Raw genomic sequence first — 23714 nt, forward strand, 5'->3', positions numbered from 1 at the left:
GGGGCCTCAAGGAGCTTGGCCACCTCCTCCCGCAGGAGGTACCGTATTTCATCGAGTGTTAAGTACAGCCGGTTTTAAGACGCTCGTTTCTTGTGCCCAGAACACAGGCGTCCCCGCCTCAAGGACGTTCGCGCGGGGCCCAGATGTGAGTCCGGGTTGATGGAGTACACCGTCTACGCAGGCCCAACCAGAGTTTCGGGGAAATCCTTGCCCGGTTTCGGCCGAGCCGAGAGTGCGCGCAGGTCTTCGGCTCAGCTGTGGCCGCACCGACCGGCCTTGCCCACTCTCCTTTCCTCCCAGCGAGTCTCGGCTGAGCTCCGGCAGCACCATACAAGGGGGCCTTCCCCCCAGGACCACCACCCCCCCCTCGCCCCCGGTGCCTGAGGACCGGAGCAAGAAGGGGTCGGAGCAGGGCCTGAAGGGGAGCAGTTCAGAAGACTCAGGGCTGAGGGAGGGGCGAGCCAGAGGTGGAAGTCCAGGCATTTGGCCCATTCCAGCCTCGACCTTGGCACCCAGGGGGCAACCTTCCCTAAATAGAATTTGTTTTTTAAAAAAGCTAAATGCCTGTTACTTTATTCTAAACCCGTTTTCTTCACCATTCCCCAAGTCTTAACAGTAGAGTTAGCAGGGTAGTCTGCAGACCGGAAACCACCCAATGGGAGCAGCCCACAGGCCCTTAGGGCGGGTCCCCTGGAAGCTATGCACAGGCTGGCTCAGGCTCATCTTCAAGGTTTGCCACCCTTGACTCCACGAAGGGAGGGCGGGTGGGGAACCTCTGAGGCACAGACAAGCCCCAGAGTGTCTAAGATGTCTAAGGGAGGTGCTGGCATCAGCAGTCCCCACTGGACTAGGGAGGCTCTGGGTCAGAAAGGCCCTTGGCCGCCCCCATCGTGTTCACACCACACCCCTACACCATGGGGATGGAGAACGCGGGGGAGGCACTGGGAAGGTCCTGTGCAGAAGCCAAGGGGCAACACAGGATGGGCAGGCAGCCGCAACACTAGGACCGCAATCCTCGAGGGTCTGCATCGTGGCCTCCGGGTCCGGGGACAGAACTCAGGCCCTGGACGAGGCGGCCATGAGGTAGCTGGAGCAGGGTGGGAACATGAGGCAGGTAGCCTCCAGTTCAGGGGCTGCTGTGGGCCCCAGGCAACAGTCAGGCGGGCCAGGCCGGCTGGCGAGAGACTCCAGGGCTGGGCTCCGGCAGGTCCCGCTGCTGGCTACAGGCGACGTCCGTCTGGCAGGCGGGCAGGGCAGAGGGAGTTGGTGCTCTTCCAGCCGAGGGCCCTGAGACCAGAGGCTTCCTAGCCCGGGGCTTGGGCCTGGCCTGAACCCAGGCTGTCTCTAGTGGGGCCAGGAGCACTTCTCCGGGACAGACTCTGGGGGTGTCAGGCACTTTCCTAACTTTTCACAGCCTGGGGGTGCCCAGTTCTAGGTAATGAAAGTTCAGAAAGAGGACATACAGTTACTCCAAGCACTTCCAAACTCGGTACTGTCCAGACTCATGCCCTGCCCAGGTCTGTGACCTGCCCCACCCTGATGGATGGATGCCACAGTGTGGAACCACCTGTCTCATCTCTACCTGGCCTGGAAGCTGCTCTCTGCCCGAGGCTGGCACAGGAGACACTGCCCTGCGGCAACCCGGTATTAACAGGGCCTGCTTGTCACTGAAGGGGACAGTCTGCTAACTGCCTGGCACCATGGCCTTTGCAGGCCCCCGGGTGGTGGTGGCATGGCTGGGACAGACTCTTTCCTCCCCATAAGCTATGTAGGCGGTGGCCTTGGTGCCTCTGCAGGCTTGCCCGGCTGCACCTTGTTGTGCAGACTTGCTTTGTACGGCCATGATTTCCTGGCAACAGGACACTCACATCCCTGAGAGGGAGCCTTCATGGCTTTGCTGGGTCCCCTGACACAGGAAGTGTGCCCTCCCCGGAGTCACTCCACCCACTCTCGCCCCCCTCAGACCCTGAGTCTGAATTGGAGCATCAGTGCCAGTGAGAACTGCAGCTCAAGCCTCCCCTGCCCTGAACACCATCAGGTAGTCCCTCTGGATGCACGGCCACCTGGCAGGGCCAGGTTTAGGAAAGGAAGCAGTTTCCAACCTTTGAGGCAGGGCAGAGAAGGGTCGGGTGCACGCAAAAGCAGATTCTGGCCCCGGCCTGTGTGCCTGGGGGTTGGGGAGAGTGTCTGATGAGGCCCTAGGGAGATGGGCTGCGAGCTGCTTGTCCTGAGAGCAGAGGACACAATCCAGAGTCTACTCACTGGTCCAGAGGAGCTGGGTGGAGCAGAGTGTGGAGGCTGGGGAGCGCTTTGCACACTGGCGCGCACATGCATGTGCCCACGTGTGTAAGCCGCTGAACCCCTCGTGGCAGTGCTCGCTTCAGAGTCCGAGCCCAACCCCCACTGTTCACTCACTCGGGAGCCATGGCAGTTCTGGCTGCGCCCAGGAGGTGGCGGCAGCACCCCTCAAGTTGGCCCCTCCCCATCTCCGGTACTGTCACCAAGAACCCTTGGTCTCTGAGCCACCTGGCGACTGCCGCTACCTGGAGACCCAGCCCACAGGAGACCGTGTGCTGGGGTGGGGACAGCACCGTGTCCAAGACGACGAGACGGGCATGGAGGGGGCACCAGGGGCTCCACTCCGGGTAGGGGTCTCTGAGCCACTGGGACCTGAAGGATCTCGGTGGTCCCGAGACGGGGCTCTTCTGCTGCATTGCTGAGTCCAGGGGCCAGAATGCCAGCCTGGTGTCCTTCCAAGGGACAGGGAGGCCCTGCCGGCCCCTGCACTGAATCTTTCCCTGTGAGCCCTGGATGTGGACCACAGTGACCAGGCCACCCCCAAGGCCAGCTGCCCCAGGTACTCCTCACCACTAGGGAATATATTCAACATCCTTTAGCTTTCGTCCCCCTCCCCAACCAACCCAGCTTAAGGCAGTAGCTTGAGCTGCACATCCATCCTCACAACTCCAGCAGGGTTTGGTGGTGGTGGGCTAGGAGTGGGGCTCACAGCCTGGCCGCACCCCAGGCTATCCACCCAGCCTGTCCACACCCACATCCCACACGGGTTTGGCTCGTCTTGCACCTGCAGAGAGGCCAAGAGACCCTGTGCCGCTCCTGTGAGGTTGGCGCCAGAGCAGCAGGAGGGTAGCGGGGCTCATGTCTGAGGCAGACAGCTCAGCACGCACGCGGCCCTGGGCCACCCCCACAGTCCATGTACAGACCACTCACCATGACTGCCCGGTTGCACACATTGAGCTGGGGCTGTCCGGGGACCAAGGCTTCCTGGTGCTGCTGGACGACCGGGGTGATCCTGCGAAGGGCATCCAGGTACTCAATGCTGGCAATGCTGCAGGCAAGCGGCACCAGGTCACGAGGTGGGGGAAGGGCAGAGCGAGCTTTGTAGCTCACTCAGGTAGATCAGGGTGTGGGGAGACCGAGGGGACAGCCCTGCTCCAGGTGCCACCATCCGGCAACCTGCCAGGAAGACAGGCTGGGGCTGTGGCCCCACCTTGTCCTGCCTGCCCTCCCTGAGAGGTGGGCATCCAGGGAACTGCCCCACAAATGAGGGTTCAGGCAGAGCCAGAGGCCCAGGACAGTGGCCGCAACTCTTCAACCTGCTCCTCAGTTGGAAGCCCGGGAGTGCTGCCCAGAATCGGGGGGCTCTTTCCTCTCTCAGGGTCTCTTTTAATCCTCTGGCCCAAACTCCTTTTGCTTGGGGCAACTGGTCCTGCCTGACTGGACCGAGCCCACGTGGCTCCTGGGCCCTCGGCGTCCTGCTCTGCTGGCTACACTCGTCCCACCAGCTCGTCTCCCCAGGATCCTGGGTGACGGCATCGGGGGCGACGCCTGGGAGACCACATGCTCAGTCCTGCATACTTCCCGGCCAGGCGGCAGCTCCAAGGGCTTCTTGCCCAGAGCTCTGTCCCCCAAGTCATCCCATGCAAGTCATGTGGTCTCCTCACTGGGGGAGCCTGGTATCCATGCTGGGCCCTCTGCTTGGGCCAGTGACCTTGACAGTGATGGTGGGGTCTCCTGGGGGCACAGTGGCAGGTGTGTTCCCTGGGACCTCGAATTTCAGGGGACACCATCTGGCCAGCTCACAGCCAGCAAGGGGCAGGGCTCGCTGCTGCTGCCGCCATCTAATAGGCACTTGTATTGGAAGTCACGTATCTCCCTCTCTCTCTCTCTCTCTCTCTCACACACACACACACACACACACACACACGTCTGTCATCCAGGGCAGGGCTCAGATGATGTCTCTCCTTATACCCCACCTGGAGACCTGGAGGCCCACACTACTCATCTGGCCACCTCACAGCCAGCAAGGGGCAGGGCTCACTGCTGCTGCCGCCATCTAATAGGCACTTATATTGGAAGTCACATATCTCCCTCTCTCTCTCTCTCTCTCTCTCTCTCTCACACACACACACACACACACACACACGTCCGGCCAGCTCACAGCCAGCAAGGGGCAGGGCTCGCTGCTGCTGCCGCCATCTAATAGGCACTTGTATTGGAAGTCACGTATCTCCCTCTCTCTCTCTCTCTCTCTCTCTCTCTCTCTCTCTCTCACACACACACACACACACACACACACACACACGTCTGTCATCCAGGGCAGGGCTCAGATGATGTCTCTCCTTATACCCCACCTGGAGACCTGGAGGCCCACACTACTCATCTGTGAGGCGGGCTAAAGGCCTGGGGGCTGCCAGGGGTAGGATCGTGTGCCCCACCCCTGCCATGGCCTGACTGGAACAAACATCGGGAACAACAAGTGGGTGCTGGGATGTGACTCAGGGGAAAGCCCAGTGGATGGAAAACTATGGGGTGCAAGACAGCAGGGCTAGTGACTCACTGGCCTTGACCTCTGGGTGGCCCCAGAGGGCAGTCAGGCTGCCAGAGGCCCCCTAGGCACAGGGCCTGCCGTCTGCTCTTGCCGGGTCTCAGCTCCATACTGACTCCCAGGCCACCTCAGCCTGGTTTTAACCTCCAGCCTCGGTCTCCCCACCTGTGCGAGCGTCCTGGGCCCCACAAGCCCCTGGCTCACCTGAGAGGGAACCTCTCTCCGGGGTCTCGGCCCAGGTGGAAGATGAGGGGCAGCTTCGTGTGCTCCTCTTGTGAGTGGGTGGTGACCCCTGAGACGTTCTGCCCAGGACAGAAATCAATGCCCTGAAACGAGAGGTGGGGGGGCGTGCAGGTGAGTGCTCTGTCTATGGGGCTCCTTGAAGCAGAGCAGGTCACAGGACAGCAGCAGCCAGTGAGAACCACAGACGGAGCCTTCCCACACCCGGCCCAGAGGTGCACCATCTGCCCCGGGCACCGTCCCCTGGGGCTTTGGTACTTTTCTGTGGGGAGGGGTGAGTCTCTTAAAAATATTTTAGTCCACATTCTAATTTCTAGAGCAAAGCAGCTCATGTCCACCCTATGGGCCTTGTAGCGATGAGGTACACGGCAGCCAGCATTCATCCAAGACCCCTTGGCTGGCTGAGGAGGAGGGACTACAGACCTGAAGCCAGAGAAAACACAGGTGATCCCGACGCCCGCCTTTAACAGGAGTTGGAGCATTTGCTCCACCAGGCTTAGGGTCCAGCCCTGCTCCACGCCCTCCAGGTGGCCTCTGCCCTTGGGTTCAGCCTTTGATGCTCATGTGAGATGGGGTTCCTATGCCAGTGAGTCCCCCAGGCTGGAAGGCTGCCCCCCAGGGCTCCCTGACTTGGTTCAGGGAACCACCTGCTGCTATCCTGGGTGAGTCAGGTGAGGCCAGGGCAACCCTCTGGAAGGACTGGGGACCCCGGGGCCCCGTAAGCAGCTGGACAGTGGTTTCCAGCCACTGTTGGACATCGTTTACAGGATCTGGAGTGGAGTCCTGACTGGGCATGTTAATCCTGAAACAGGGCTGGGGACACAGTGGTGCTCCCTGCTGCTTCTGACAGGCGATCCTCCCAGCACCCATGTGTCTCTCCTGGCCAGCCAGTCAGCAAGTATTCTGCGGTTCAGTAAAGCAGGAGCCCAGGAGCCTAAGAAATTCCACTGTCCGCCCCAAGCCATAGACCCGAGTCTGTCTAAGCTGCTGAGGGCGGTGAGCATGGACACCCAGGTGGGTCCTGAATGGGTGACCCTCTGACCTTCTGGGAGCAGATCAGCTGGAAAACAAAAATGGATTTAATGGTGGGAGAAACAAACAAGTTCAGTGTAAAAAAGCTGAGCAGTTAATGGAGAAGAATCCAAGTCTAGACAGAAGACACAAATTATAATTTGGATGCAAATCAAATAAGCTATTTAATTAAGAGCCCACTAATTAGCATTGGATTTTTCTCTTACGACTGCTCACAGGAGGGAGGCCTTGCCCAGGGGGCATTGCAGCTGAGCCCAGCCAGGCAGAGAGGGGTGTGGGGAGACCCACCCAGCACAGCGCTGGCTTCTGGAGGGCAGGGTGGAGGGAGGGAAGGATAGAGCAGAGCTTTGCCCTTGAGCTAACCTTGTGGGTTTAGTCCATAAATGCAGAAGATCCTGTGAACACACAGACCCTCCCTCCTGCCTCAACCCCCAGGCATCAAACACCCTAGAAGGGGAAGTCACGGACTTGGTGGGGACTGGCATGGCACAGCCCTTCTCCTCCTCCATCAGTCCGGCACCCAGTAACTGACCCAGGACACCCTCAGGTGGCTCCCAGGACACCGTGCCAGGGGTACGGAGCCCTCCCCAAGATGGCTCCATGGGGCCGAGACCTCTCACCTGTTTGAACTCCTCCCAGGAATTAGTCCAGGTCCAGAAGTGGGCCTTGTACTGGCCAAGTGTCACCGCCATCAGTGTGTTGCCGCGGTAATAGAATATTGGCCTGTTGGGGGACCAGCAGGGTCAGGAGAAATGGTCCCTGGGTTTCAGGCAGGCCCATGATCCTTTGTTCTGGGGAGGCCAGCAGTGGAGTGAGGGGGTGGTGCCTGGGCTTGGCAGGTGGCCTGGCGGGGAGGACCATGGCGGCCGGCACGCCCACCCCCTACCCCTGCGGTAACAAGCTCTCATGGCAGGTTTTTAAGACAGAGAAAAGGGAGCAAGCTGTCCACTCCTGGCCGTAAACCTGCTCCAGCTATGCTTGTTCACAGCAGCCAGGAGAACTGATTTTATTTGAACACAACAGTAGCTGGTCTTGAGCTGGAGAAAATGACTTTGGACAGCGCCCAGGAGGAGGTGGACATGAGCAGAGGGTGGTGAGGGACACCGCGGGGAGAAGCAAGGCCTCTCGACCCCACCACGCGTTGCATGTCCAAGTCCCCTGGATCTCACCTCCCTCTGGGCAAGGATACCTACCTATCTGTCAGGCGGCCCTGTAGCATGGTGGGGAGGAGGTCCAGGCCGTCGATGGCCCTGTCCCTGGGCGGCTCTAGGCCTGCGAGGGACAGGCTGGTGGTGAAGAGGTCCATGATGCTGCCCAGCTGGTGGCTCACCTGCAAAGCACACGGCCCTATGCTGCCCAGATGTGCACAATGAGATGCACACATACGTGCGCACACACACAGACCCATGTGGTCACATCCTGCAGCGTGTCCACACATGGAAAACAAAGGCAGTCCCTGCCCGATGACACGGACATGTGGCCTGGTGAGCACAAGGAGCAGGCCAGGAGGGGACAGAGCCTTCTTGCCCAGGATGACCGCAGGCCTGGCACGAGGCCCGCTCTGACTCACCTGGCCGGCAGGGATGTGTCCAGGCCACCAGGCGATCGCAGGCTCCCGCATCCCACCTTCAAACGTGGTCTGCTTCCCACACAGGAAGGGCCCATTGCTGCCACCTTGGGAGACAGCTGCCTGAGTCCCATGTGCCTGAGTCCCCAGGGCCACACATACCCTTCCAGGCACTTGACCTTGGGATGTGACTATGTCCACCTGGTTCTCTGCCCGGCCCTTCAGAGGTAACACAGTTGAAGCACCAAGGTCACCTTGGAGACAAAGGACCAGCCCTGGGGTTCAGGCCTCAAGTTCAAGGTCAGAATGCCTAGAGATGGCTGTGACCTAGAGCTGTGGTTGTAAGGTTGTACCCCTGTGGACAGCGACCATGGATGCACAGAGCATGTAGACTGTTGGTGAGACGTGAAATGTGAGACAATCAGACCCCCAAGTCTGGCAGGTGCTGGATCCTTAAACGCCAGTGTGCACAAGCAGTTCCTGTGCGCTGGGCTCTAGGGGTGCAGACCCCATGTTTCTGACATGCCCCACTCAGAGCAGGCAGTCCTTGAACCTCTGGGCAGAGGGCAGTCAGCCCAGTCCTGGTTAACAGTGCCTGTGACAAAGGGAGGCTCCTGCCCCCTGGGGACCCCGGGGATGGGGAGATGAGCGCAGCAGTGCAGCCTCTTCCAGCAGCGACCCCGTGGCTCATCCCTTCCCTGCAGCCCAAAGCCCCCCTCACTGGTTGGCACAGGGCCAGCAAGGGTCACTGGCCAGTGGCTGATGAAGGCCATTACTCATGTTTCTCCAGCTGCGGATGGGTACACAGGTTGTCACCGTATTGTCCTCCCCCCGCAGCTCCTTCTCGGCCAGTTGCTCTGGTGCCATCCCTGAAGATCCCCAGGCCCCTCTCTGCCCAGGACTCACAGCTGCAGGGTCTCCCAGGGCCTCCCTATGCAGGCCCAGCCCTGGAGGGTTTTCTGCTGTCTGGGGCCTTCCTTACAGAGCTGAATGACTCAGGTCCTCCTGGGGCCTCCAGCATTTTTTTAAAAAAAGGACAGAGAGACACATCACCACAGGGGTGTGAAACCCTTATGGGACTGTAAAAAGCCAGGTGTAACAACCTCCCTCCACGATGTGGAAAAGCCTCAGACCTGAGTGGCCTGGAAGCTAGGCGTCTGAGCAGGCCTGCAGTGGGCCAGGAGCTGAGGGGCCCCAAGTGGACCCCGTCTGCTGGGGCACCTGCCTTGTCTGGGTGCAGAAATAAGGGCGGCACCATTGTCAGATGTGAAGAAAACAAAGGTGTTCTCTGCGATGCCCAGGTCCCGGAGGAGATGCAGGATTCTCCCGACACTGTCGTCCAACTCACGGACGGCATCCCCATACCTGCGGGACGGATGGGGCGGTCAGTGGGGACTAGCGGTGTCGGGACCCGAGGGTGGTCGGAACCTAACCTCAGGGGTGGAGGGGAAGGGGCACATGGGTCAGTCTCAGGTGGAATCGGGGTAGCACAGAGCCCTCCGTCCACCCCCTGGAAGAGGCACAGATGCTTCACCATCCACAGCTGATGGTCACTTGTGACAGTGACTCTGCCCTGCAGGTGATCAGACACGGCTAACCCTCCCGCTCCCGCCCTGGGGGTCCAGGTCTCTGGGGCCAAGGGCTCACCGCCCTCGCTGGCTGGTGCCCAGGAAAGGCTTGGAGGCATAAACAGGTGCATGCGTAGCATCAACAGCCCAGTAGAGAAAGAAGGGGCGGTGGGCTGCCTGCTGCCTCTGAATGAACTCCAGCGCCTCCTGAGGAGAAGGACGACGGTCATCCCCACCCGAGACCACTCCGCTCCGTGGCCCGGAGCCCACCCAGCCCTGTCGTCCCTGCCCGAGACCACCCCCCCTCCCCAGCCCAGAGCCTACCCAGCCCCGTCATCCCGCCCAAGACCACCCCCTCCTGGGCCCAGAGCCCGCGCAGCACTGGCGGCCGTCACCTGCAGATAGATCTGGGTGAGGTTGGCTTCTCCGGTCTTCAGGTTAATTGGAAATTCTTCATAAAATCTGAAAACGGTACAGACCCAGACAGAGATCAGCCTTCAGTGCAGGGAAGCCCCATCCCTGATCTGGAGGAAGTCAGAGCCTGGAAGGTCCCAGATCCTGGGGTACCAGGTCCGGGTGGGGTTGAGGCTGCACCTCTGCCCAGCAGACAGGCAGGACTGGGAGAGGAAGGAGTGGGTCCCTGGGGCTGTGGAGGGTGCAGGGCCTCTCTCTGGGGTGCAGGGGGGCGGTGCTGGGTGGTGCACTGACATGTACTGAGCTCCAACAAGATACAAATAATAAAAAGGAACAAAGAAAGGGAAGTTAACCCAAACCCTGCCCCGCAGCCGCCTGATGGTCAGAACAGGTGGTCCTGCAGCTGATGGCCCCTGGACAGTGGCTTGGAATGAGGCTGACCATCTGGAATGCAGCCCCCTGGCCGCTTCAGGGGTTGGGCCTGAACCCTAGAAGCCGAGTAAAGCATCTGGGGCTCCCAGCAAATTTCCTGAGACAGTTAGAAGCCCCCTGAGGTGGCGCGCTTATCAGTCAAGGCTCACAGGACAAGTCTGTGCGTGTGGAGGAGCTGGTGGAGTGGAGACCGGGGCTCGATACCTGCCAACCATCTCCTGATCCCGGTATACAGGGATGTTGGGCCTCGCCTTGTCATCGTAAGGTCCAAAGTGACAGTTGGGGGATCCAAACCACTCGTCGAATCCGTGCTTCAGGGGGTGGAACTGAGGCCGGTGGCCCAGGTGCCTGGAGACAGTAACCCAGGGCACTTCAGGGAGCTCCACAGAGCAACCACTCTGGCCTTCGGAGAACAGCTCAGCAGACAAGGTCCAGCCAGTCCAGGGCGAACTGAGTCTGGCGTCCTGAGGTCGCAGCCCCTCCCTCCTTGGCCACCCAGGAACAGCAGAGGGGAGCACACCCTGGGGCTGCCTGGACCAGGTCTGGTGATTGTGCTCGATGCCCGGGTAGGAGCCAGTGGGAACAACAAGAGAACATGGCGAGATGCCTGCAGGGCAACAGCCCAGCTGTTTCCTGAGGCTGTGCTCGGACCCACCCCCTGCTCCCACCCAGGGGCCCCTTCCCACGTCGGGCCCTTCTGCCAGAGACCCTTGAGAAGGTATGGCTTAGGGAAGCGGTGTCGGGGCAAGGTGCCCCCACCCTGGGAAGTGGACAGGTCTCCTAGAGTCACGTCTGCGGGGTTGCTGGCACAGGCCGACCCCAGGTGACCATGAGCTCGCCGCACTGCTTGGTCACTTGGCCAGGATGCATGTGGCCGGGGCACCAGGGCAGGACAGGGCCAGAGCTGAGTTGGCTGGCAGCAGAATCTGAGTGCCTAGGCAAACCTCTCGGTCCCCCACTGTGGGTCCTGACCCGCTCTGCCTCCAAGAGACGGCTGCCAGCCTCTGCAGCCCTTGTGCGGGGCAGGGTGGGGGACACTCGCACTGGCTCCGCCCTGAGCTCTCTGCAGAGGTGCTTCCTCTCTGGGCCGCAGCTACACAGCAGGGCTGGGCCTGAGTCCTTCAGCCCAAATGGACTTCACAGAACAGAAACATCCCTGAAGGTCCAGCTCATGTGAAGCTGTTGATTCAAAGAGCCGGTCCTGAAGCAGGTGTGGGGTCAGCACTGTCTGCAGAGCCCATCCTCACGCTGGCCAGGGCTATCCTGACCCCAGCCTGTCCACCTCCCGAGTCCATGCCGGCTGCTTCTCTAGGCCCTGCTGTGCCCTTGTCTGCTCCAGAGTCTGCCTGCCTCCAGAGCTCGTGGAGACAGGTTCCCCCTCCAGCTGGGTGGCCCAGAGTCACTGACCACGAACAGAAGACTGCTGGACCAGGGTTGAGCTGCCAGGCTGGGCAGGGAGGAGCAGTCATCACAGGCACTCCCCCACTGTGGGTACAGCCCTGGCGCAGCCCAGCCACCATTGTCCCAGGCCTTCCCATCTCTGCCAGGGCCATGCAGGCTCCCACAACCCTCATGCCCTCTTCGGCTCCGCGCTGCAGCCACCACCCTCTCCCAGTTCGTCAACTCAGCAGGATGGCTTCCGCCTGGTCTCAGGAATGAGGAAGTGCTCCTGCTCTTTCAGACTCCCCGACTCGCTGAGTCTCCTCTCCTGGCTTTTGTAGACTCCCCCGCCACCATAACAACTGGGTTGAACAGGGGCCCCCAAGAGGTGCAGATGAGGTGCTTGAGAAGGTGCGTGCCAAGGGGCTGAAGGGGAGAGGGTCTGAAGCACAGAAGCAGCAAAGGCGACAGAGTCAGGTCTGGAAAAGCAAGGGAGGCTTCCTGTAGGAAGGCAGGCCTGGTCTCTGATGGGTCCAACAATCAGGGGAGGGTAGAGAGGACATCCGACCTCTGCACCAACCTCCAGGGCCACGCAGGGGGGCGTCCCTGGGGAGCAGGAGAGGAGACACCTCACAGCCACCTAATTGTCAACCCGATGACCCAACCACACGACCCTCCACCCCTGCCTGCTTCCTGGTTTCACTACGAGACGGAGCCTCCTGACGTGTCCTCTGTGACAGCACGTGTGTGCAACGATGGGGCTGCTTCGGTGATGCTGTGCGGCTGACACCGCAGCCTTGCCACGGAGCTGGCTGGTGGGGCGTGGGACTCACCACTTGCCCACGATCTTGCTGGTGTAGCCGGCCCCCTTCAGCAGCGCCGGCAGCAGGAGCTCCGAGTCCGGGATGCCCCCCACTATCTCCTGCGGAGTGTAGGCTGTGGAGCAACATAGCCCTTGAGCCGGGCACAAGGGAGGCCATGCACTGTGAGGATCGAGGGGCAGAGCCCTGGTGGGGGTGGCACCACCCAGGCACTTTTCAGGTCTTCCAGCTACGCCTCACTGTCAGCACTGTTACCAGGGTGGGACGGGCAAACATCGGGGGGGGGGGGGGCGGTTTTGGACCTTAGGAGAGGGCCCACCTCTGGGGTCTCTGGAACACACCCACCTCCAAGGACCATGTGAAACCCCAACAGGTAAGGGAGCCCACCCTGGAGCCTACCGTTCCTGGCGTGCCCATTGGTGGTATAGAAGCCACTGCGGATGGGCAGACGTCCGGTGAGCAGAGCTGCCCTGGCTACGCAGAAGGGACACAACAGAAACGTGTGTTACACGTCCAGCCTGAGGCTGGCCCTGCAGTGCCTGAGTCCCAGAAGCCCCTGGAGAGCCAGGTGGGCGCACAGCCTCCTGCCTTGTGCTCTCCAGCTCCTGAGACAGCCTGTGGGTCATGGCCAACACCCCCAGGATTACTTCTCATCCTGAGATCAGAGATTCTCCTCACCTGTAGGGCCCCCGTACCTCTGGCTGACAACCACTTCCCCAGCCCAGTGCCTCCTCTGAACGAGCCGCTGAACTCAACTTCATGAATGAATAGTCACTGCCAAGGTCCCCACAGGCTCCAAACGCTTGGTGACCTCTGACAGCTCCAGTGGCCCCGTGTCCCTCACGGGGTGGATCCTGGGAGCTCCCCAGTGCCAGGATCTGATGGATGCCTGAGTCAAGGCTGCCCCTCTACACCCCTGCCCCATCCCCATGCCTGCCCGCTGTGTCCCGTCTCCTGGTCTGAAAGTCCCCCCACCCTGCCTCACCTCACTGCTGTCTCCCTGCTCCATGCGTGCCCCCTGCCCCCACGCCCCGGTGGCCTGAGCCAGCCCTGACTTACACGGGGAGCACAGGGGGTTGGCTGTGTAGAAGTTTGGGAAGAGCATCCCCTCTGCAGCCATCTGGTCCAAATTCGGGGTCTCTCTGGAAGGTTCTCCATACACCCCCAGGTCGCCCCACCCCATCTGCAGGAAGGAGCATGCGGAGGTCAGGTGAGAACACAGCCAGAGCTGCAGCCCCTGGTGCCCCGAGTGCGGCCAGGACACAGTCCGACGCTTCCCTGGTGCAGATGTCAGCCCACATGCTCACGGGGCACCAGCATCAAGACTCCCCTGCCCTCCACAGAGATACAGAGGCCGTCCTACTCCACGAAGCAAACTCAGATTTGAAAACAGCGGTGAGGGCCCACAATGCCAACCCAATGAGGCCCTGAGACCTGCAGTCCCTCCTGAGCTTGCCACCCAGAGAACTGAGCTGGCCTGCACCCAGACATGGGGCAGATGTCCATAGCAGCAGGACTCCTGACAGCCCTAAGGAAATGCCCGAGTCCATCACTGATCAACAGTGGACAGAACATGGTCTGTCCACCCAGTACTGGGGTGAACAGAGGCTCCCCTCAAGTTTCTTTCCATTGAGAACCTGTGAACATAACCATATCTGGAACATAGAAGTATCAGCCTGCCTACACCTGTGCAGAAGTCAACCAGACTCCGGCCCTGCGGTTCCCTTCCTGCCCTCCGTCTTGCTTTCCTTAGTGGGACATTCAGGGCTTCTGGGCAGGGGCCATACGCGGCTATGAGGAATGATCATGCGTGTACATGTGTGTGTCCATGTCAACACACATGGGAGGAGGCCCTGGAGATTCAGGATACTGTGGGGACGCAGAGCCGGTGTTTGTACAGCCCGGCCTCACACTTTCCAGGAGTCATGGGGGCCTCCTTAATCCTGTTTTACAAGTAAAGAACAGACACACACACAGCACTAGGGTCCAGGTCGGCAAGAGGGAGCTCTGTGCTCCCACGCCCTGCCCCGGCCCACCAGCCACAGAGAACGGAGGTGAGCCAGCACCACTGAAAAAAGCTACTCACCATCTTCTGAGGGCTTCCACGAGCTGACGCCTACTGGCCCTGTGCCGAGTCTGAGGACCTGCTGGGGGGCACCCCCAGGCCTGATGACTGGAGGGGTGAGGCTGGGTGAGGACACAGGACTGCGGGGGGCCTGAAGCCTGTCTGGTCTGGATAGCCGTGTTCCCCACTAATATTCAAGTTGCTTTGAATGTTTTCTAACATTCGCTGACCAGGACAGAGATCTCCCCAACTTCTCTGGGCTTCAGCTGCCAGAGTCACAGGAGGAGATGACACAAGAGAGGTGGGGGTCACCAGGGTCTTTTGGCCTGCTTTTCCTGGTTCCTGGGGCCCACCCTGGGCACCCAGGTTGATAGTCCCCCGGTCAGCCCCCTTGAGTTAAGACGTGCCCAGCATCGGTCCCCCTCCACCGCTCAAGGAATGCGAGAGAGACCAGGAAGCCACCCGCTAGGCCTGTCACCCAGCAGCCCCGGTAACAAGCAAAGAGAAACAGTCGGTGTGGGCGCAGTTTCTGTTTTGTTGTTTTAGCTGAGTGGGGCCTTAGTTGCTGTACATGGGATCTTCCATCTTTGTTGCATAATTTGAAATCTTTAAAAAAAACAAACTTTATTTGGCTGTGCCGAGTCTTAGCTACAGCACGCAGGGTCTTCATTCTTTGTTGTGGCATGTGAACTCTTAGTTGCGGCATGTGAGATCTAGTTCTCTGACCAGAGAATGAACCCTGGGCCCCATGAATTGGGAGTGCAGAATCTTAGCCACTGGACCACCAGGGAAGTTTCTAGGTTCTTTTTTGAGCTCCATAAATCCAGGAAACGACCATCTCAACAAGCCTGCAGCATCCGTCTTCACTAATGAACCGTCACCTTGGGGAAGGGAGAGGCAGAAGTGGGAGAGACTAAGGGCTCAGCTTGGTTCAGCCTCGATGACTTAAGTACTTAAACAGCCTTCCTGCCTGGGAACCTGAGCTCTGAGAAGGCTGACCGCAACACAGCAAGCATTTCCAAGATCCACGTATCGGTTATGAAGCAAACTTTCCTAACCAGCCATCAGACGGGCTCCCAAGGAGAGGAGCTTTGGGGCCCCTTCGGGAGCCAAGGTGTCTGAACACCTGTGACTAAACTGAAACACATTCTACCTCACCTCTGAGAGGAGCCACTACATATTGGTGGCTCTGCAATCTTTTCTAGCTTATCTGAATGTTGTTAGCTTTTTGTAATAAAGAATTAGGGATCCCCTGATAGCTCAGCTGGTAAAGGATCTGCCTGCAATGCAGGAGATCCTAGTTTGATTCCTGGGTTGGGAAGATCCACAGTGGAAGGGATAAGCTACACACTCCAAAGAATTACTTTGATAATAAAAAATGTTACATGATATATATTTTATGTCTTTTTCTTGTACTAGATGTTTGAAATATGAGCATTTTACACACACAGCACCTTGCAAATCCGACAAGCCAGGAGCGTCCAGCAGCAATGTGAGGCTCGTGGCCTCAGCCCGGACTACTGGGAGTATCTTTGCTGGCCTTTTGGTGGAACTATGAGATATTTTTACTCGTGACTCTTCTGACACTAAATATGTGTGGGAACCTCCATTTCACTCACCCAAAATACATTCCTGGCTTTCCTGGGAAGGAGGACAGGGACCGAGTCATAAAGAAGCTGGCAACGGCTCAGTTTAACCCCAGGGTTGGCTCACCAGAGTGACCAGGGTGACCTGGGGCCACACACATGCTCAACGGGGGACACTCCTCTGGTTCAGTTCTTTACCACCCCACAAAGATCTGACCTTTGGCCAGAAATCCCAGCAGAGGCAGAGCAGCCAGACCAAGCAACACTGGTCTACTAAGGCAAAGACAGCAGAAGGGACTTTCAGGGCAGTCAGGACGGGGTCTCAGTCAGCTCTGCACTCTTTTTCTGCCACCAACGCCTGGAGAATTGGAGGGCAACAGGTGAGCATAGGTCCTGGAGACCTGGTCCTCACGTGGCCAGCATCACAGTTGGTCTGGGCTGCCGCTCAGACCTTCCAGCGCGGTGTGGGGCAGGGAGGGGGCAGTGGAGGCGCAGGGCAGAAAGGTCTTTTCCTGGTTAGGCCCGCAAACGAGCACCTCACTTCAGCTTCACTCATGAAGAGCCAGACAGGAACCCCACACCGCTGGCCGCCCCTCCCCTGCCTCCTACCCCGCGCCGAGCGCAGCAGCCCTCCCCGGATCCCGGCTCGCGCGGACACTCACGTCGTCCATGAGCAAGAGCAGGATGTTGGGGGGCTGAGGGGCGCCCGTGGCCCCCAGCTCCGCGGCGCTTAGCACCAGAAGCAGCCACCACCTGGTCGCCAAAGCAACCGCCGCCATGGCAACCAGGCCTAGTGCCACTGACCCGGGAAGCTGCAGGCGCCTGACCCGGGAAGCTGCAGGAGCCTGACCCGCGAAGCGAGAGGTCCTTCCGGCCTGGCGATGGGGCGAGGCCACGCTATCTGAGTGACAGGAGGGGCGGGGTCAAGACTCTTGGACTAGAGAGGGGGGTTAGGGTGGGGTCAGGCCCACTGAATACCAGAAGAGGCGGGGCAAGGTCGGCTGAGTGACAGGAAAGGCGGGGTCACGGCCGACCGAAAGACAGGCGAGCGGGGCGGGGCCTGGCCGGCTTCGTGACCGGCGTCGTCGTCACGTGACGCGGCCGGTCGGGCTCCCAAGATGGCGGTTTGCGTAGCGGTGATCGCCAAGGAGGTGCGTACGCGGGCTGCAAGGACCGCTCCAGCGTCACCTTCTTTCTCCGCCTTCCCTCCTTCCCTGCCTCGGGGACTCCAGAGGGTGGGCCCTGGGACTTTGCCGAGCGTAGGTGGCCGGGGCGGGCCCGGGGTAGGCGCCACACAGACCTACACCTGCCGCTGCCGGAGCGTCACAGACCGCTTCCGTCCCGGCCCCCGCTCCGCCCAGCCATCGTCGGCGGGCTCTGTGGTTTCCTGCTCCGGAGTCTAGCCGTCCACTTCGGTCCGTCGTGCTCCGCCGCGCGCTTCCACCGGCCGGGCCATCACTCACCCTCCACCCTAGACGACTGACTCGGTTTTCTCCGCTCGGCAGCCACCTATGTACCGTGGCACACCCCTGCCTAAAATCTCAACAGTGGCTTCTCATTAGGGTCACGTCTGAATAACCTTCCTCCCAAACCAGTGACATCCTTCACTCCAATTCCAATGGAATTACTTGCAGCTCCCCTGGCAGGCTGTGCTCTCTCACTGGGTCTTTACACCTGGGACCCCTCCCTCCCTCTCTTCCACTCCCGTTCTCTCCACAGGCCACCATAGATTTCACTTTCTGTAGAAAGCTCTTTCTAAATCCTACGATTGAGCTGCGTGGCCATTCACCCGCCCCTACTACAGGGAACCTTGGTAGCCTCACAACGTTTTGTTAAGACCAGGCTTCTACCAAAAAAAAAAAAAAAAGACCAGGCTTCTGAGACTATTCTCCCGTGAAGCTCCTGTTAACGCTGGGTTCTGTGTTAGCACGTGCTGCATTATTTGTTGGTGGGTCTGTGGACTGTCTCCTTCACTCGATGTCATCCCTATCAATCAGGGTAGAGGCAGTGTTGTGCACACTACATCTGTGCAGCACCAGGCCTGTGGCAGCCTGGGAAGATGCTGTTTAAACTCCAGGGTTAGGTTGCTCCAAAATGGCTCTGCAGAGATGGAGGTCTGAGCTGAGCCTTGAAGGGTCTAGAATGAGTCTGCCAGCGCCTCTGCCCAGGTGACATTTGCAGGAGTTGGCATTTTGGGAAACAGCCAGTATCATGGGATTAGGAGAAGGGCACCCACTAGGGTGGGGCCTTGTTTTCTGGACCTGTACACCCAGGGTGGATCTTCGTCACTTCAGCCACCATCATCCTTTTTTTGCAGAATTATCCTCTTTACATCCGCAGCGTCCCCACGGAGAATGAGCTCAAGTTCCACTACATGGTGCACACATCCCTGGATGTGGTGGATGAGAAGATCTCTGCCATGGGGAAGGCCTTGGTGGACCAGAGGGAGCTCTACCTGGGCCTGCTCTATCCTACAGAAGACTACAAGGTGTATCCTTGTGTCTGTCAGCAACTTCATGTCTGGGGATTTCCTGCAGTCACGGGGTGCACTGTAGCATCAGGTTCCCTTGAAAAGCATCTTATAACGTCACTTGGAAAGGAAAAAAGATGTGGACTTTTGACCAATGGAGAATTAGAGCAGCTTGAGACCAATTAGAACTTCATACCCTTTTTTCTTTAGTTAAGAGGATGATGTGGGAACAGCCAGGCTTGAGTTGCCTGGAGAATTGTGACAGTCCTCACTTGTCCCTGAAGTTTGTGGAGGGACTGGGACTCTCTAGCATCATGCCTGCAAGGACGCCTTCCTGTGCCGTCCCAGCAGGACCACCGCCTCCTGAGCCAGGGGTCATCATTCACTCATCTCTTTTTCAGGCTCAGCCCCACCTGTCACTCTAAGATCTTGACCAGGACGGATTACTCCAAAACCCATGGAGTTCAAAGACATTCCAACAAGTATTTAATAGTAATGAGTTTTCCCAGTGTCACTGCCTGGGAGCCACTGGTCCACAAGACAAAGTGGCCTTTAGAGGTGTGGGTACCTTAGGCAGACTGCACCTCGTTTGTGCAACCTCTGGTTTTGCAGTTACCTCTCTGGGGCTGGGAATTGATGCACAGAGAGGGCGAGGGTTTGGGCAGGTCGCCCCAGGACTTGAGTTGTGACAGGCCTTAGTTGCCTGCCCTCTGCTCCTCCAGCAAACACCGAAAACTGTATAAGGAAGTGTCTGGTCACACCCGGCGTGGCCCTGTGTCTTCCTGGCACTGCGAGACAGGCCCAGCCCAGGGCTGGTGTTGTGATGCAGGTTGTCATGCACCTCCAGAGCAGCTGAGGAGCTGGGGGACATGTGCAGATAGCCCTGCGCTCACAGACTCTGCAGTGATGAGTCCCTGTGTTATGAGCGAATTCCCTAACCAGCTGTGCAGATACGGCTATGTGACCAACTCCAAGGTGAAGTTTGTCATGGTAGTGGATTCCTCCAACACAGCGCTCAGAGACAACGAGATCCGCAGTGTGAGTGTGGGGACTGGTGACTTGATTTTCTGTGTTTCTTTAGAAATGCTGAGAAATCCCCAGCATGGTGGCAGCTGTGCGTCTGTGTGAAGTAAACATGTTGTTGCTTGTTTCAGATGTTCCGGAAGCTGCACAACTCTTACACAGACGTAATGTGCAACCCCTTCTATAACCCGGGGGACCGCATTCAGTCCAGGTGGGCGTGGCGCCTTCTCTGGTAACCCCTACCCTGCTGAGAGGCAGCAGTTCTGAGAGGGATGGATAGAGGGGAGGTCTTTTAAAGCAACAGGCACTGTGCCTCAAAGGCAGCTGTTCTGAAATGGCAGAACCCTCTTTTCCCAAACAAACGCTTACATGAATCTCCAACATGTGAAAACAGAAGGGGAGTTGGGGAGCAGAGTGGGGGCAGAGCTCATCCATCTGGTCTTCCAGGTGCGCCCAGCAGGTACTGGGGCGCCTCCCCAGATCCCAGTGAGGGCCCAGGCATGTGGACAGGAGCCTTCCGGGAGAAGACGTTCTCTTGCCAGTGCTGATTTTGTCTTTGACATTGAACTTGGATGATTAGAAATTTAAATTACAGATATCTTCCAAATAGCCTTCAGGTAAACACAGACAAAACACTGGAACATCAAAAAAGATGTTTCCCAAAGAAGCGTTCATGTGTATGTGCTCCAGAACTGCTCCTGGGAATTCCCTGCGTTCCCAACAGGTGACTCCAGCCAGACCCTTCCTGTGGCACCTCCCTTCAGTGGTGACACTGTGTCTTGGGTCATCCGGGGCCCCACCCCTGACTGGAGACCCAGCCAGGGCAGCTCTGTGGAAAGTCACACAGGAGTGAGGCAGGAGACTCAGATTCTCACCACCCAGTGTGGGAGGATGCACATGCGGGCTTCAGCTGGCTTCACTTACCTGGACCTGGGAGATTGACGTCTCTGCCAGCCAGGGATGGAGGGCGGGTGTAGGTCTGCCTCTTTGATTGGTCTGTTTCTTTCTACAGGGCCTTCGATGGCATGGTGACTTCCATGATGATACAGGTCTGCTGAGCAGAGCTCTGCAGCCCCTGGCTGGAAGGAATGGTTCTGTACATAACTGCATTATCCAGTTGTCTCTTCATCTCACTTGCCTCTCCTGGGGGTTGCTGGGGGCAGGGCCTCATGCTTGGGGCATGTTGACTAAAGGTCTTGTGAGATCAGCTTTGGGTTTTTTCTTCTGAGACAGCAGAGGCTTTAATTAAAGAGAGTTTAGGGACTCCCCTAGTGGTCCAGTGATTAGGACTCTGAGCGTCCACTGCAGGAAGCCCAGGTTTGATCCCTGGTGGGGAAGCTAAGATCCTGCAATCTATGTACTACACCCCAAAAAAAGAGTTTACGTGGGACTTTACAGGGGACAGAGCTGATCAGGGACCAGATGGAACAGGAACTCTTGTTCCCACCAGGCACGAAGGGGCAGGGAGAACCTAGTGGCAAGAGCTCCTGGAGCTTGGAGCCCTGAAGAGGCTGCGAAGGGAGGGGCAGAAGACCTGTAGACCAGCCACCCTGCTGTGTCAATGCCCTGGCTGCACACCCCAGTCACTGAGAAGGTGGGCTTGTCTGGAGGGGTCAGCCTCCTGTGCCCAGAGCCCAGTTAGAGGGGCACGTGGGATGGCCTGCACACCTTCCCCTGGGGGTGGGGCTTCCCCTTTTTGGTCTTGCTCCACCCTGGAAGGCTGCCTTCCTGAGACCGTTTACCTATCATCTTATCAACTGCTGGTGGACACCAAATGAGCAAACTCTTTGAGACTCCCGTTCTGCCTCCTCAGTTACTCTGGAGGGGGTCTCTGGCCAGGAGAAAGGTGACTTAGACTCATTGGGAGTGGGGAAGCTGTGATCTGTGAGTGTTGGCAGCCCAGGGCTAGATCTGGGGTGTATTCTGCTCCGCTTATCTTTGGGTTTACTGCACAGATGAAATTTTTTATGGGTTTACTGCACAGGTGAAATTTTTTTTATAATTACAAAAATTAAAAAAAAAAAGTCAGCTCAGAGTGTATGTGAAAGGCACAAGTCCCAGGTTCCCCACCACCACCAGCCTACACACACACACACACACACACACACACACACACACACACGGAATCACAGGACCTAGATGAGGGACACACACACACACACACACACACACGGAATCACAGGACCTAGATGAGGGACACACACACACACACACACACACACACGGAATCACAGGACCTAGATGAGGGACACACACACACACACACACACACGGAATCACAGGACCTAGATGAGGGACACACACACACACACACACACACGGAATCACAGGACCTAGATGAGGGACACACACACACACACACACACACACACACACACACGGAATCACAGGACCTAGATGAGGGCCACACACACACATACACACACACGGAATCACAGGACCTAGATGAGGGCCACACACACACATACACACACACGGAACCACAGGACCTAGATGAGGGACACACACACACACACACACACACACACACGGAATCACAGGACCTAGATGAGGGCCACACACACACACACACACACACGGAATCACAGGACCTAGATGAGGGCCACACACACACACACACACACACGGAATCACAGGACCTAGATGAGGGCCACACACACACACACACACGGAATCACAGGACCTAGATGAGGGACACACACACACACACACACACACGGAATCACAGGACCTAGATGAGGGACACACACACACACACACACGGAATCACAGGACCTAGATGAGGGACACACACACACACACACACACACACACACACACGGAATCACAGGACCTAGATGAGGGACACACACACACACACACACACACACACACACACACACACACGGAATCACAGGACCTAGATGAGGGCCAAGAAGTGTGATCAGTAGATATGGGCCTGATGCAGCCATCTTCACATGGGCTTTCTCCCCAGTCCATCCTCAGATCTCTGGTTGAGTTGTTGCTAGTAATCTCTCCTGCCTGAGGAAATGACTGAAGCAGGGATTGCAGTTTGCTAAGCTGACATTCCTTCTGCCTTGTTTCTTTACTAATAGATCCCCAGTGTTATTGGAGACAATTGGCCAGACAAAATATACTTCCTTATCCTCACATGGGTAGGTCATTGTGGCATGTAAGTGGATGATGTTGGGAAACACTTGCAGGAAAGAGGCTTAAAAGAGGGATTTAGCTGGCAGTACCTTCACCTTTTCCCTTCTGTCTTGGAACTTGGATGTGATGGCTGGAGCTTAGGAAGCTATCTTGACAGCATGCAGACAAGATTCATCCTCTAAGGATGGGGAGCAGAAAACTAGGCAAGGTCTGGGTCTTTGCTGACATACCAGTCCTGAATGTTCAGCATTTTTTTTAAATGAAAAAATAAAACCCTTATCTTGTTGAAGCCAGTGTTGTTTTGGTTTTCCTGTAGGTGGAGCCAGACCAACCCATAAATGGCTTTACATTTAAGGGTTTTCACATGTATTTCCATTTTCAGCCTGAGAAAATAAGGGTTAGAAGTAATATGCTTGCCTTTGCCAACAGAACTCTCAGATAGTGCTTTCACCTTAACTTCTATTTTCTTCATACCATGAGGCTGGCCTCAATGAAGGCCGCCTGCCTGCGTCCCCTGCTGCCTCAGGCCCATCCTCCCTCCAGGGCTGAGCCCTGTCAGATGCAGCTCCTACTCAGTCCTTGGCTGTTGCACCAGTGATTTCTGTTGAAGTTGGTCTTCCCTCCCCATCAGCATTCCTTCTCCCTTCTGTGTCAGGCCAGATGGGCCAAGAGGATGCTGCGTGTCTTGGCTTCCTCTGGGTACAGCTAAGGAGGTGTGGGTCGGAGCTCTGGCCGCCCATGTGGGCTGCTCAGACCTGAAATCCAAGGGAAAGGAGTGCCTCCCAGGTCCATTCTCCTTGAAGTGGCCATACAGAAGGGATTAAGAAGGTACTTCTGAAAAGGGACCAGTTCCTTGGGGTAGATGCCTGTCAGCAGGTACTTACAGAAAAGCAACTTGCAGGGACTTCCCTGGTGGTCCCAGTGGCTAAGGTTCCGCACTCCCACTGCAGGGGACTGAGGTTCAATACCTGGTCTGGGAACTAGATCCCACACACTGCAACTGAGAGTTCACTTGCCATAACTAAAGATCCTGCAAGTTGCAACTAACAGATCCCACATGCCACAACTGAGACCCAGCACAGCCAAAGAAATACACGTTTTCGAAAAAGAAAAGCAGTGT

General features: G+C 57.8%; 2 protein-coding genes across 4 annotated transcripts; one reads left to right on the plus strand and one right to left on the minus strand.

Annotated features, from left to right (window-relative positions):
* Positions 1–93: 93 nt before the first annotated feature.
* Positions 94–16826, minus strand: GALNS (galactosamine (N-acetyl)-6-sulfatase). Of its 2 annotated transcripts, none has more exons than XM_065925194.1 (14): positions 16614–16826; positions 13360–13483; positions 12700–12774; positions 12313–12415; positions 10304–10447; positions 9649–9715; positions 9333–9460; positions 8911–9050; positions 7689–7792; positions 7312–7448; positions 6739–6841; positions 5051–5172; positions 3229–3346; positions 94–1431 (listed from the first exon to the last, which is right to left on the minus strand). In XM_065925194.1, the coding sequence occupies exons 1-14, from the start codon at positions 16728–16730 to the stop codon at positions 1345–1347; spliced, it is 1569 nt and encodes a 522-aa protein (XP_065781266.1). In that variant the 5' UTR covers positions 16731–16826; the 3' UTR covers positions 94–1344. The 2 variants fall into 2 exon arrangements, with proteins under 2 accessions (XP_065781266.1, XP_065781264.1); XM_065925192.1 differs by having other exon boundaries at positions 12313–12433.
* A 152-nt stretch (positions 16827–16978) lies between these two features.
* On the plus strand, positions 16979–22883 carry TRAPPC2L (trafficking protein particle complex subunit 2L). 2 transcript variants are annotated; one of them, XM_065925196.1, is made up of 5 exons: positions 16979–17102; positions 18269–18441; positions 19372–19459; positions 19576–19655; positions 20457–22883. In XM_065925196.1, the coding sequence occupies exons 1-5, from the start codon at positions 17070–17072 to the stop codon at positions 20500–20502; spliced, it is 420 nt and encodes a 139-aa protein (XP_065781268.1). In that variant the 5' UTR covers positions 16979–17069; the 3' UTR covers positions 20503–22883. The 2 variants fall into 2 exon arrangements, with proteins under 2 accessions (XP_065781268.1, XP_065781269.1); XM_065925197.1 differs by having other exon boundaries at positions 17007–17102; positions 18292–18441.
* The last annotated feature ends 831 nt before the right edge of the window (positions 22884–23714 follow it).

The sequence above is a fragment of the Muntiacus reevesi genome, chromosome 2, assembly GCF_963930625.1.
Source record: "Muntiacus reevesi chromosome 2, mMunRee1.1, whole genome shotgun sequence".
NCBI classification, from domain to species: Eukaryota; Metazoa; Chordata; class Mammalia; order Artiodactyla; family Cervidae; genus Muntiacus; species Muntiacus reevesi.

Bases quoted from the DNA above. Each gene is read 5' to 3' on its own strand.
- TRAPPC2L (XM_065925196.1), top strand. From the start codon at position 17,070: ATGGCGGTTTGCGTAGCGGTGATCGCCAAGGAG. The intron at 17,103-18,268 runs GTGCGTACGCGG...CTTTTTTTGCAG, and splicing joins TAGCGGTGATCGCCAAGGAG to AATTATCCTCTTTACATCCG. The intron at 18,442-19,371 runs GTATCCTTGTGT...CCAGCTGTGCAG, and splicing joins CCTACAGAAGACTACAAGGT to ATACGGCTATGTGACCAACT.
- GALNS (XM_065925192.1), bottom strand. From the start codon at position 16,730: ATGGCGGCGGTTGCTTTGGCGACCAGGTGGTGGCTGCTTCTGGTGCTA. The intron at 10,448-12,312 runs GTGAGTCCCACG...TACTGTCTCCAG, and splicing joins AGCAAGATCGTGGGCAAGTG to GCACCTGGGCCACCGGCCTC. The intron at 9,716-10,303 runs GTATCGAGCCCC...TACCGTTTTCAG, and splicing joins GATCAGGAGATGGTTGGCAG to ATTTTATGAAGAATTTCCAA.